Source organism: Pyxicephalus adspersus, chromosome 1 (genome assembly GCF_032062135.1).
Source record: "Pyxicephalus adspersus chromosome 1, UCB_Pads_2.0, whole genome shotgun sequence".
Lineage (NCBI taxonomy): Eukaryota > Metazoa > Chordata > Amphibia > Anura > Pyxicephalidae > Pyxicephalus > Pyxicephalus adspersus.
The window spans coordinates 148,600,751-148,615,734 of NC_092858.1; the positions used below are offsets into that span (position 1 = coordinate 148,600,751).

General features: G+C 38.1%; 1 protein-coding gene across 2 annotated transcripts in view; it reads left to right on the top strand.

Moving 5' to 3' along the window:
* SSH2 (slingshot protein phosphatase 2) overlaps positions 1-14,984 on the top strand; it is a 153,832-nt gene that overhangs the window by 51,510 nt on the left and 87,338 nt on the right. For both annotated transcript variants that reach the window (XM_072430794.1, XM_072430805.1), the window contains one exon: positions 8,351-8,394. In XM_072430794.1, the coding sequence (XP_072286895.1) occupies positions 8,351-8,394 (44 nt within the window). The remainder of the gene's footprint in view (positions 1-8,350; positions 8,395-14,984) is intronic.

Consider the following 14,984-nt stretch of genomic DNA (forward strand, 5'->3'; position numbering starts at 1 on the left):
TTCAATAATGTGGAGATCAGTAGGACTGGTCAGTGCCTCTTACATTGCTGACCATTGGGAAGAATGTCACCCTTACAGATGAAGCCAAAGAGATCATTAGTGTCACTGACCTGAGAGTCAAAAACTGGTCATTGCTCAAGGGAACCCCTGGCAACCTTTGGAGGAACCCTGGTTGAGAAACTCTGCCATAGTGTATGCACTGTTGGTTTTTCATACATTTGTATTGATAACATTTTTCTCCCCTTGTTAAAAATAAATAAAAATGTTACAGCTCCTTAGTTCTCTGAATCACGTTCATTCTTCCATGTTTTTATTGCGAACACTGTTAGTACTGCAGACTTATGTTTAGAGATTAATCCAAAGATTGTGTTTCAGTAAATGAAGATCCAGTAATTTTCATAAGCATAGTTTTCTCAAAGACCGAGAGCTCTTAAGTGGATGAATAATATTATTATTACACAGTATTTTTATATCACCAACATATTATGCAGCGCTGTACAAGTCCATAGTCTTGTCACTAGTTGTCCCTCAAAAGTGCTCACAATCTAATGTCCCTATCATTCTTATATGTCTTTAATACACTCTAAGGCAATTTTTTGGGGGGGAAGGCCAATTACCCTAACTGCATTTTTGGAATGTGGGAGGAAACTGGAGTACCCGGAGGAAACCCACACAAACTCAGGGAGAATCTGCAAACTCCATGCAGATAGTGCCTTGACCGAGATTTGAACCTGGGACCCAGCGCAGGAAAGCCCAGAGTGCATTGCATTTTTAGGTCCATCTACAAAGTATCACTTTCACCCAGTGAACAATTTTTTCAAGCTACACTGTTCCTGTCTGAGTACTCATAAAACTAAAAGCCCTTTGGATAAAGAATGTCCAGCATGTATCCGAGAAACTATTCCATGGAATGTTTAACATGTTTGTGCAAATTTATTCACTCTTTGGTGAATGTTTAAGGACTCTTGGATGTTGGGTAAATACGGCAGTCACCAAAGTGTCCAAGTATGCACATTTTATTCCTTATCTTATAATGACAGGTTATGTTTAAGTCAATGTACAAACCTGATGTGTCAGGTTTAGTAGATTTTAAAGCTATAGAACTTTCATCTGAACCTGATCTGGTATTTATAGTGATCACAGGTATATGTGAAAATGACTATTGTGATAAATCGGCCTTAGGATTTAACTTCACCTTCCAGAAGAAGTACTAAGCAACCCCTTTTTCCATTTGAGCCCCTGCTTCCATTTGAGCCTTCTATATCAGGTGATTTGCTTCATTGTTGATTTTTTAAAAGATGTCCTTGTGGAATAAAATTGAAAGCGGCTTCCAAGGATATGAAGATAATACACTTGAAAGAATATACGCAGAACGATAGTTGCTTTAATATGCTTATCTAAATATCTCACTGCCGCAGCCCCTTCCTAATCCTGAGTAACAGTAATCATTTGCTTCATTTAAAGCAAATTGGATCGTAGCTGGATGCAAGTTAAGATTGCTTTATATCCTTTTATCGCTATTCCAGTTGTCCAAGTGTGTTTGTATTTGTGTTGTGGGGTTATGATTTTGTATGTATTTTCCTTTATACTTAATAATATTTTAATACTAAAATTTAAGTATGTCTGCACATTTAATGTCAGAATGCTTATTAAATATATATTGTGCATATACAGGCCTGACATGCCATATCCCATCTAAATACAGCTGCTCTACTGGGTGGGGGCTCCATCTGAAAATTAAAAAGAGTAGGGACTGTGAGGTGATATAGGATGCCACTGCTGTCCATATCATAATATTTCTGACCCGTGCATCAAGAAGGTTGAGACATGATGAGCATTAAACCTATCACTTTTGATTTTATTGATTCTGAGTGTCTGTTAAAATATGAGTTAATATTATTAAACAGGATTTATAGAACGCTAACATATTACGCAGCGCTGTACATTAAATAGGGGTTGCAAATGACAGACAGAGACAGACAGGGACACAAGAGGAGGAGAGGACCCTGCCCCGAAGAGCTTACAATCTAGGAGGTGGGGGAAGTATACAATAGGAGGGGAGATATGGATTGGTGGGTTAAAAGTGAGGGTTTTAGGGGACCGAAGAAGATGGATAGGTATGTTGGAAAAGTTGGATTTTGAGTGCTATTTTAGAGGAGCAGACAGTGGCAGCAAGCTGAATAGGAAAAGGAACGCCAGTCCAAAGAGTTGGGAGTTGTAAAAAAAAGCTGAAAGAGAAACAACAAAAGTTGTATACTTCACCTGGCCCCACAAAGAGTCTATAGATATTTGTTTTGACTTCACTCTCTTGTGAGAGCTAATTGCATACTTCTTGTAGCATAGTGAAAGTGTGAGGCCACATTCGGAGGGTAATTTAGTAGCATTTTGCTCAGTTTCACCTGGGAAAAGGATTTAGGTGCATAAATAATGCATGAAGTAATTGTTGTCCTGCAGACTTGCAGCACTTTGTTTGGGTTCCAGGCCCTGGAGTGTTTCGGAAAGAATTGGTGGTCCAGATTCTCAGTCCCTCCACCAGGCTAGAAATCACCTTGCTTGTTATAATAAAAGGGAGTGTCTTTTTGCGACCCTGATAAAGTTGGAACTGGGGACCAGGTGGCTCGGGCAGAAATGCTATGTAAAGGCTTGTATGTGGGAAGAACAGAAGAGGCCTAACAAAAATTTAGGTCAAATGGACAAACAGCTCTGAAGAGAGTGTTGGGGGAACCAGGAGGCCACACTTAATTTAATTTTGTGATGACATTGATAACCCTGCCAGGGAAAACCATCTTTTTGATTTCCTGTGGTTGGAATCAATAAAAGTGAACAGAACACCCTGAAATCTGATTTAAGCTATGTACATACGTCCAATGGGTCTCGCCCAATAATCAGCTAAGGGCCGATATCGGACGAGAATCTGGCTTGTGTACAGCGCCCATCGTCCGAACGACCGTCCTGCCGGATCGACGAAGGAGAGCGTGCAGCAGGGTGGCGCTCCTTCGTTCTCCCCCTCACCTCTCCATATATCAGAACGGTGCTGTATGTACAGCGCTCGTTCGTGCATCGTGCAGTGCTTAGTCATTAGAAAAGATTGTGAAAGATCCTTTCCAACGACAATATATGCACGTGGAAATGCAGCTTTAGGGTTTACCTCTGTGCAAGTAGTGCATTTGACACAAATTCATCATACTCTCTGTAGGTCAAAATAAAATGCAAACAAATTGCACCAGACTTTGTATTGCTGTATGCATCAAAACTCAAACCTCCTTCAACCATAGTACTGTGAGCATTGCGTTTAGATAAATCGTTCTTTTTTAGGCTAGGTTCTTGGCTAATGTTAAAATTCTAAAGTTGGATCATAATCCCATATCTTGAGGGTACCCTTTTATTTGCTCAATGTTCTCTATTGTATCTGGTCCATCAGACCATCTTTAAATGTTCCAGTAAGTACCTTTTTTTTGTTTTTATGTATTTTTTGATTTACATTGAAGACCTGCAACTTTGGTAGAGAAACGAGTACACATTTTCCCCCTCTCTATAAAGGTTATTGGTCATTTTATGAAACAGCGGTATTTTTTTAGTCTGCATACGGACCCTTGTTGGAAAAACCAACAGATTTATCTTTGGGATTTGTCATCCATTGGATCTGGTCAGTGCAGTGAGTTACCTGTCACTTCCATGAATAATTCTACGATATACAGATCCAGGTTTTCTTGAAGCAATCTACCTGCAGTCATTCAGTGATTATTTATGAAGGAGGAGATTGAGAAACTACCCACCCTTTCTTTGTACAGAAAGAGGTGTTACCGCAGGGTTCAGACTAAGTTCAGTCTTGAGGTTTTGCTGGTATCGCTAGCTTTTTAAAGGGAGTTGTTTTCTTTTATAAACTAAACATAGCACACCTGTATTGTGTGTGTGTTTTTTTTTTTACAGTAATTTCCACCCTGGTTTTCTTTGAAGCAGAAAGGTTAAATAAAGCTGAAGTTTAGTCTGTCTATATTTTGCCTACCCTGCCATTTACCCCCTCTTCATAATCATGCCAGTTAAATTAATAAATAAATTTGTTATTTGCATTACATACTTTGCAGCTCGCGGACCACTGAATCTACCGATTCCAAACCGCGCATGTCACTCAGGGGAAGAAACTTCCCCCTGAGTGACTTCATAATGCCACAACCCCCCCACCACCCTGAGCCTGCAATCAATATGGGAGACATGATCCTCGGCTGTGGCTGGTGCTCCCCCCCAAGTGGGGTCCATCTCCTAACCCTGCTGGAGGGTGCGCCGACCTGAGCTGTGGACCACCGCGGGTCTCCGTGGTCTCGCGGCCTACCTGTCAAACGGCCAGGAAGCTGACAAAGCTTAACAGAAAGCTGTGGTAACACCAACAAATAATGCTGAAACACTATGATTGAAAGTACTAAAAAGTTGTATACAGGTACTACTTCGGTACTGTAAGGTAATGACAAACGTACTAGCAAAATGCAAGACTGATGAAAAATCAGAAAGAATAAGAGAGAAATGGCTTATGGTAAAAGGTTTGCTCTTTGGGGGTTGGTTGGTTGATTGTTCATTTGGTCCACCTGTTGTTTCTTTCATTTGCACCAAAGTAGGTGAAACTGATTTCCAATCGCTTCCTTTCTAGTCAGATTGATATCCCAGACATTTAAGTTGGTGTTAAACTGTTTTTGAAAAAACTAAAGAAAAGTTTTGGGTTTGCACATACAATTCTCTTTTGTGACATTTTTACATGCTTGATCTATTATGATGCTACTTGGCACCTGTCTTAGAAATGGCCTCTATCGATTTTTATAGCGCGGCAATTGGTATTATTTATGTGGAAGGTTTGGCTTTTTTCTTTAAAAATGCTGCATATAATTGCTGTGTCGCATCCTGTGGCTTTAGCTTTTGAATGATTTCCTAATGCTCTGAAATGATTACTTTTTTTTCAGGCTGCACTCTCACATTGCTGAAGATAATGAAATAGCATGTCAATGTAATTGTATTATTTAGATCTAGTTACTTGATATAAATCTTGACTTCCTTTTCTTGGAGTTTACTTGGGTTTTGTTTTCTTGTTATTCTTTGTCTTCAAATTGCAGCCTGATAATTTCTGCCTTACCACAAAGGGAACTTACTATTATATCTGTCAGAGGTAATGTAGAACCTGGCTGCATGTCATTTATTTCCATGCTTCCCAGTACCTGGCTATTAAGGGAGGGGAGAACAGGAGTATGTATGAAGTATCTAATACACATACAAAAGGTGTTTATTGGCTGCTATTGTCGGGGTGTAGACTGGACACTGAGGGTGTAATGTGTGACACCTTGTTGGTTTTGACATTTGAATAGCTGGCTTTGTTTTGCCTTCCTGAATTACTAATTAAGAAATGACCTAATGAGCTTTGATCACTTATTCACTTAACATATACACTAATCTCAAAAACAATAAAACCACCTGCATAATATTGTATAGTTGCCCATTTGGGCTGTACAATACAGTTGAAACTGAATTTGTTCTGTGGACTTTTCCACAGTTACCTTTAGTCATGTTAAATCTACCAGCCTACTTTCTTTCCAAATTGCTGCTATTTCTTTCCCAGGTAAACAATGCACATGCATCTGTCCATCTACATAATCAACCTGATTCATAAGCCATCTTCTTCCATCGCATTTACACATGCCCTGTGTAAAACTTTTTTGGCAGTGGATGGGAGTTAGCATGGGCACTTTGACTGGTCTGAGATGCAGATGTGTTCTAATCCTCAACAAAAAAAGTTATTTTTTTTCTTTTACACATTATATTCTTCAGTATCTCTTCTGTGGATCAATACAGATGTACTTCATCGTGACATCATGAACCCCCCTCCCCAACGCTTTCCCCAGCTAATTTGTAAGCGTTGGGCCCCATGACCCTTTCACCAGTTGTCCTTTCTCAGACCCCTTTTGGTGGGTTCTAACCTCGAGCCACCAGGAACACCCCACAACAGGTATTATTTAGAGGAACCTTTGACCCAGTCATGTGGCCTTTGCTATTTCATCCTTGTCGCATCCACTCGGATCCTTACGCTTTCCCATTTTTCTTGCTTCTAACAACGTAACCTTTAAGAAATGCTTGTTCACTTGCTTCCAACTTAGTGTTTTATTGTTGTGGCTGATCGATTCATTCTCATGAACAGATTTGAAAGGTCCAAACTTCCAGTACGTGAAAGACGCATAGGACTTCATATTGCAAATTTCCATACCTAGGAATTTGTACGCTTATATCAAGAATTTTGAGTGTTCAGAGTAAACATTCTCCAACTATAGAGTAGAGACACTGAAATAGTTTATTCTGGTCTTGTCTTATATATGTGCTTCAGACCATATTGAAATTTAGTGGTGATAGATAGGGCTGAACAGATAATGAAGTTATACTTAACTATTTCTTTGCAGATCTGATTTGCAGAGACTCATGCAATTCAGGGACACAATAATTTTAAATTGTATGTCTTCTTTTTAATTTTTTCCATTTTTAATAATTTGCGAATCAGTTTTCTTATGTTCTGTAATGAGTACTTGGCTGATCAGTCTATTGGGATGAGTACACTTAACTGAGCAGAAAAACTGAAATGAAAAATTGTCAAATGAATTAGGACATTGCCATCATTGTCTGGTCATCTGATGGTCTGCCATCATAGCTGACTGGCTTTGAATCTGCTACTCTTGCATTGGTACTTTGTCATTGATCCCAAACAATTGATCGGATCATGAAATCTGACTTGTGCATAGAAACTTCGGTTCACACTAAGAATGTATCCAACTCATGATAGGCAAGACAACCATTCAACCATCATTTTCAGAAGGATGAGACTAGTGGCAACCGATATGCTTCCTGTTTAAAGGTTCTAAATAGTATAGAAATAGAGGGGGCCATCGTGGACTTGATGATGTGTCCTGTTTGACTGTCACCCTTTTTGATTCTTCACTCCTAGTAAATCACCTAGTAGTCAGGTGTGGACACCTGATGTATTAGTAAAGAAAGGTTTAGCATGACAACCCCAATGCCTGGGAGAAAAAGAAAAGAAAAAAAAGTGGCAGCTGGCATGTTTACTGAAAGGGTTCCAGGATAAAGAAATAGCTGAGAATCTATTTTTCCTGAAAATACAAAAAAGTTCATTGTTTGGGTTTGCATATGCTGTGATCGCCATTGTAAATTCCATTTCATAGTATTAGAGTAATCCTTAACCTTTGAGCTATAAGAGGACTCTTTCTTCCAACCAGCCACTAATTGTTTGATCTTTTCCACAGCAGCTAAATATTGTTTTATAAATGGAAGTAAACTGCTAACCACTTTTAGGGTCCACGCTGAATGTTTTAGAACCTAGAATATACCATAATTGAACCATATTAGATTTTATTCTATAGGTCCTCATTTGAATTCCTAAATTTGGGCAACTGATGTAGCCATTATTAGGGTCCCGCGTGGAAGTTTTTTTTTAAATTTTATCTTTTATTGTAGAAAGAAGCTAGAGGAGAGTGGATGCTGAAAGGTAGAAGGAAAACCTGGAAACTGTTGTCATCAATGACGGGTATTCATCAAAAAGGAAATGTATTGATGCAGAGACGCTGAATGGCATGTTGGTGTTTCCAGCCGTAGCTGGGGAGGTCACAGGAACTATAACCAGACAATTGTTGGTTGCCTCTGAACACCCTTCCTGGTTAATGATGGGATGTCTCTAGCGGCAGCAGACATAGCTGAGGTCGTCCTGCAATATTAAATAAATTGCTGTTTAACCCAGAATCTTGATCTTTCTGACTATCCCTACCCTTCATTACATATCGATAAGTTTTAATGCTTTGTATAACTGTTCGGGACACCATTGTGGGGCATTACAGATAGGTATAGATATGATTTGCCTATATTTTCTAAAAACTACAGTTCTAGAAAATAATGAAAACACTTATAATTTCTTTGTAAGAAAGGGAAATGTTCAGTAAATTGTATAGTTGGCCTTTGTTTGGTGTACAATGAACAACAGCCTTTTCTTTGAAAAGCCCCTTTGCTCTTTGTTTTTGAAGTACAGAGTACTGTTCTGATTATATGTATTTGTCTTAGAGTGGACTAGGTAAATTGGCATTAAAGACAGGTGATCATTTGGTTTTGACCGTTTTATGGAAGTTTTCTTAATCTTTCTCAGCCTGCAGTCTGTTGTAATTCTTTTTTTCCCCCATTTGAACTCACTTGTATATACATGTTGTCAGGGAGGAGGCCTCCTCTAGCACCGTATGATCACAGGTCCATTACCTGAGGGGCTTTGGAAAACTTTGTCGTTTTGGTATATTCTAATCATCTGTTTTTATTCTTCATGCAGGAAGCTGACAGTGGGGAGGAAGAATGCAGATCACAACCCAGAAGGTAAGACGCACTTTATTTGAATTTTCTTTGAATTTGCACAGATACTGTTAAAAGATTGTCAGTATTAAAGCTCAACACTACTTATACAAAATTAAAAAAAATTGCAAATTTCACTGCAATAATAAACTTTCAGCTTTCCTGTACTCCCGTTTAAAAAGAAAAAAAAAACGAAAAACAGCTGTATTTGACTGCTCGAAAGGTAAACTCATATTTGCAGTATGCTGATGTTTTTGTTTTTTTCTCTGCCCAGTTCACAAGTTTATCAGTATAAAACAGTTGGTTGATATGGGCATATATCTTTTTTTATCTTGCGTTCACACATTGTTGCTTTCTTCATGAATTGTATAGCAACAGGAAATTGCAAATTGCAGGAAATTGCAACACCTGTATCTGTCAGTACCTGTGTAAATGTCCGTGCAATTCCACAATTAGGAGTACTCATGAGTCACTTTGTTAATGAATAGTGACTAGACATGTTTTACTTCCTGTAATATTAATACATGACCTAAAGGAGATTTATAACCTTTATTTAAATGTTAAATATGCCTTAGTGTGCGAAACTTTCCTGTTCCCTGTACTGATAGTTACTTTTTTCTGCAATGAATTTCCACCTTCAGTGTTTAGCTTTAATAAATAAAAAGCTGGTATTTTTTGCAATATAAAATATTACATGTATTTGACGTGTGTAAAACATTGTGTATTATTATGTGTTGCTGGATATTTCTTATAGCAAATGCTTTGTCAACACCCAATTATGTGCATTGCTCCTGCCAATTACCATTTCTGCTGAGAAAACAGTGGAAGTCTCTGCAATGGCAGATTTTGTATTTCTGCAGGTGAATTTGCAGTGCATTTGCAGTGAATCACAAGCTTAAAGAGAATATATAGTGCAGTGCAGTATAGTTTTGTGCATTTCCTACTTAATATAATGTATTATGGATTAAGGATAGAAAATATAATGTGAGAATCAAACAATATAAAATGCTGCGTAAATAAAATGTTGTATCCTCTTTTTGTGCCGAATCCTGAAGCTTTTTCTGTGTGGTGACAAGTTTGATAATATTGTAATGGAAGCAATGGACTTGTTCAGGTTCACAGTGACGGTGTCATCACTATTTCCTGTTACAGTGCATTTAAAGCCTCCCCTTAGGCATAACTTGCAGAACCTTTACAGCGATATTTTTTTTTTTAATTCAGTCCGCAAGTACCTAGCCATAAACAATACGATTAGGGGTAGGGGGCATTATGGGCAACTTAAATCCAAAGGGCTCTTAGAATGCAAAAATCTGTTGGTGCTACTGCAGCAAAATGAAGAGTGATCGTTAAAAGGTGTTAAATAGGGTGGAAATTATTGTAAGATTTTTTTTCTAGCCCTTTGTTGATGGATCAGTGCCCTTCTATCGTTTAGGACATAGAAGGAGAAGGAACTAGAAGTTAAATATTTTGCTGTATGATTATATAATGTTTATATTATACACTTACCAGGGATCATTTGGTATCTGGCCAAATCCCACCAATATATTACTTTTTAATTACAGAGCTAAAACCAGAACAACTGTAGAAAACCTGTGAAAACATGGGGGAACATATAAACTCCAAAAAGGACTTTAAACTAAGAAGTCAGGACTAGATTCCAACAGCTGTACCCAGCGATCCATGCAGACAATGGGGGTCCCAGTTTGGTTCACTTTTGTCCATGTGTGCTTCTTTTGTTAAACCCCAACACTTCAGCTGTTACACAAGACTAAGTGAAAAAAAAGACTAAACTTCCACTTTAAGAATTTATTCTTATGCAGTCTAATTTGGTTTAAGTTTATGTTGCCTAGTTAATATTTCCCTTTTTCTGTCTGGGTTATTTGAAGAAGCACTACTGAGACAAGATTGTGTTATCTGTACAGACTGTGCCAGACCACAAGACCTCTTACACAATAACATCATTTCCTGGAGTGCTGCAAGTTCCCACAACCATTTATATTTCCTGTTTACATTTTTTATGCCAGGTGTTACATTGCTATTAATGCAATGTTTTACCTCAAAAAGCAGGTGAGGTGTAGAGTGCCCAATTTCATTTCCTATCTCACACCCTCTTGCTGTATTATACAGCATGCCAATTTATTACAAGGACAACTTTCACATACAATATAGACAACCCCTTTTTACTTCTGGAGTGTCTAAAGAAAAACAGTATTGTTCTTTTTCTCTAGGTTTGCTTTTGGTATTAAATTATAGAACTGAAATTGAATATAATTAAATTATTGAGGGCAATAGTCTGAGAAGAAAAATAGTACAGCCAAAACCACCATGTTGTCACAGTGTGGGCAGGTGGATGTTATATATAGCAGCTTTTAATAGTAAAGGTGTGCCTTGTTAATAAAAAGATTGCAATAGAGGTGCGTGACTGAACTTTACGAAATGCTGGGTCAGTTCATAATGTGAGATGATTGTACCCACCACAAATGAGCACTAAAGGCTCCAGCATTTGTGGACTTATGACTATTAAATGTATATAAGCTTGTTGGTTATCCAATTCCCCAGGACAATTGACATTATTATAAAGTTGTTATAAGAAGCTATACTTTTCTGGGAAGGCTTTCCAAATGATTTTGGTGTGTGTGGAAATATGAGCCCATTGGTTTCCAATTTATCCCAGAGTTGCTCAGAGGAGTTGAGGCCAGGGCTCTCTGCAGGCCAAACAAGATCCTCACCACCAAACCTGTTAAACCCTTAACTTACAGACCTGTTTGTGTGCACCTGTAATTCTATACTTATTTGTGTGCACCTGCACTTAGTCATTTGGAAGGGTGTTAACAAACTTTTGGACACAAAGGGGCATACTTATAAAGCAGCGAAGGTGAAGTTCACCATACATGCACTGTGTGCAAAAAATGTCCAAAAAGATAGCCTAGCTCTGCCTAAAATTTAACACCTGCCCAGCTCTTCTCCTCTAACCCCCTTCAGTGTCCCTTAATTTTTGAATCTGCCTTACTGACTATAAAGCAAGATATTCCACTGTCCTGGCCACCTGGGTTCCAATGGCCACCAATCCAGAGTTAAACATCTGACCGTGCTGACTAGGCCCCCATTGTCTAAAACAATGACACCATTGCTACAGTCAACAGTTCTGGGTCTTTATAGGACCTTTGTGCTGGACTTTCAAAAAGAAGTGTTCACATCACAGAGACCGCAATATGGACGCCCAAAGAGGGACCCGCTCCGTAAGAAGAGAAAGATAGAAGACCCAGGGACCAGAGTATTTCATGGCTGCTGCTTTAGGTAAGTAAAAGGAATGTTTTAGTTTTTCTTTCCCCCTCCTTACTGTTAGCAGTGGTTAAAGAAGAGCAAGGCATAGACTGGGAAGAGAGACCCTTATCTCAGATATTAGCTTTAACTATATTACAGTAAATTCAAGTGAGAATGTTTTTGTTCAGTGAAGCACTAAGTATAAAAGGGACTAAATATTTTCGAAGATGAATTAGTTTTCATGCTCGGAATATGGAAAGTCCTATCTGGTGAGCACACATAAGATTAAGTGTTTTTTTCATGTTGACCAAGTTTGATTCAGTTAACACATAGTGAGGTTCTCCTGACAAAGTGTCTATAAGCCTGAAATGTCTGCGTTCTTTGTAGGAAAAATGTACCTGTGCCTACAGGTCCCAAGCTTATCATGCATTATTCCATATATCCCATTTTATCCTTTTAGGTTTTAAAAGAGGAAATGCAGTTTCATTGTAAAAGCCCAAATCTTTCATTAATCATGCTCTTTGTTTTTTTTTATTGTTTCTTCTGTAAGTGGCTTTTCCTACATGCTAAATTCTACTTTAATGACGCTCCAGCAGTATTTATTGTCAAAGTTCAGCAAGGGAGGGTGGGAATGAGTCTGGGAAAACTAGCAGGCTGCTGATTCAGGGTTTTGAACTGGAAGGGTTGATAACTTAGATTTTTTTCTTTTCAGAATGATAAAGAAGCCTCTATTGCAGCAAACTAATTTGTGTACAATTTGCACTAGTTAACTTCTTAATCGGGTGTTTGTTGATGCAGGAAAAGGGTGGCAACTTGGGGGTAATATGACTAATAGCAACCCATAATCACCCATAGTAAAATCTTATGCATTTTAGTAGTGTAGGTAGTATTAGTAATTAATCCCTGGTAAAGTCCCCCCTGAAGGTCCATTGGGTGGTTGTAAAGAAAATGTTTTCTGAATAGGGTTAGACATTCTACTGATTGTTTAATAGGACAATAGGAACCGGGACTCCATTATTTTTAAAAGGGATCACACTGGAAACAACGATTATTAAATGTTTGTATAAATTTTCTGCATCTATAGCTTGTGTTCTAAACTAGAGATCCTCACACATTGTCCTAAATTTGCAGTGGTAGTCAGTTGGATGTCTTTGTAGAGGGACTCTGTGGAGGACTCGTGCATGTTTTGAGACAATAATACCATATTTTAAAAAATAAACCACACATACAAATTATTTTATTATTTTGGCTTGAAAATATTGCATTGCTTATGGTGGGAGGTGATCGAACCACAAGAAAAAAACAAAATATCACATTTGGTAGATATAAAACTGTTGGCCTAAATTTTGCAATTTAAAATTGAACAATCACCATTGCTCATTAAATGACTGCAGTGGCATCAGAAAAACATACACTATGGGCAGTCAGCAGGGGCAGACATAGGGAGGTGCAAAGTGTGCCTCTGCACGAGGGCCGCAAAGCCCTCTCAGCCGTCAGGGGTATATCAGTTCTGCATAGGGGACCACTGTTGGATACGTCCACCAGTGACAGGCACAAATGGTACTTTCTGCCGGGGTGAGCTGAAAGCTAAAAAACCTTCCAAGTGGGCTCCTAATATAGCTATGGGCCACAAGACTGCCTGACAAAAGGCTTAGACTGCTGATTGATTGTACATGGACTGACAAGTGAACTTGTTTATGGGCAGGCACAGTTAACACAGACCTTTCCCACACTGCAATAGGAAACATGTTATTTAACCCCAGCACAGCTTTATGCCTCGTAAAGCCTTCCACGAGGTCCCTGCTCATACAAAGGACATGGCCCATTGGTGACGTATGGGTCAATGTACATGGTTTAAATGATTGAGGCTGGTAGAGTACAAAGAGAGGAAAAGATGAGCTAAGATAGTGAAGATGGACTTTTTTTTATATATATTTTTAGAAGTCTACAATTTTCTGTAATGTATCCTGGCCAATCTGCTATTAGTTTTCATCTTGTGTATTTGTAGCCTCCATTATATTTGTAACATCAAACAACCAGGAATGCTTCACCATTATGAGGTCTGTTTGCGCTTTGGTGAAAATAGGTAAAGTGCCTTCATGGCCAGGCACTCCTGTTGAGTATTATTTAGTAACTTACTTGTGGGAGAAATGTAATAAAATTAGTTTGTGATGATTCATTCTGCTGCCCCAGGCATTTACTTAAATACGGTGACCTCTTTATTTACTTGTTAAACATAGATGAGAGGGGGCAGAATGTTCTTCAGGAAAAGAAAAAAAACAACTTTCTCAGAAGTCCTCTGGATTTCCCAAAATTGCAATTATATGTATATCTGCTTCCTTGTCCAGGTAAGGAAAAAACGTAAACCATTGCTAACTAGTCCAATAGCTGGTATCTGTCCAATAGTTCGTAAATACTTTCCAATAACAAATTATTTCACTGCAAGCCTACCAGACAGGCTCAGCCCTTTGATTACAATAGACTTATCAATCTCATAATATGAAACAGCCATAGTCTGTGCCAGGACATAGGTCATAAATCACTCAAGGTGAAAAGACCAGAGTGTGCACTCAACATTTCCGCCTAGGAGCTGTAAAGTACTTCAGTTCCTGCAGAAGCACTCTGGGGTGCTGCATCTTCTCACTTCGCATTAACTATCTCTGCCTACAGTGATCTTGGCCGCCAGAGAAACTACCGTATATTTATTCACACAGCACTAATATTTTTTGTTTTATTAATTAATTGTTCTTTAAATATGTAGTAAAATAAAGTCCATGGTAGAATATAATAGGCTTCTTTCCACAAGCAAAATGTTGTGTCCATAAAGGAATAAAAGACTATTCAAAATATATCAAATAAAAGACTCATCCTAAGCAATAATAGGAGCTGGACCCAACATAAAAACTACCTAATTGTTTCACATGCAGCGATTCAAAAAATAAGTCAAAACATCTATATTCATATCAAAATAAGTAAATTGTACTTGTAGGTGAAAAAAGAAGTATATGTAGCAATGGAGATAAAGTGAGCGTACATCCAAATATATCAAACATAGAAGTAGATATGAATGTATACACAACAATGATTCACAAGAAAGTCGCGTGTATCAGCAGCAATGATTCACAAATAGAATCTCATTTGAACACTACAACTTAATTAACAACAATTAATCACAGTCATAGTTTAATCATTTTTTTCAACAATTTTTTCTTACTGTATCACAAAACAGTTTTGACATCTTCAGCATTTCTTTTAGGAAGTTTGTCTTTACATTTTGTCTTTGCATCCCGTGATGATAGAAAATGACAGAAAATATTGAATGACAGTAGGACCTATAAGATTTGTTCTCT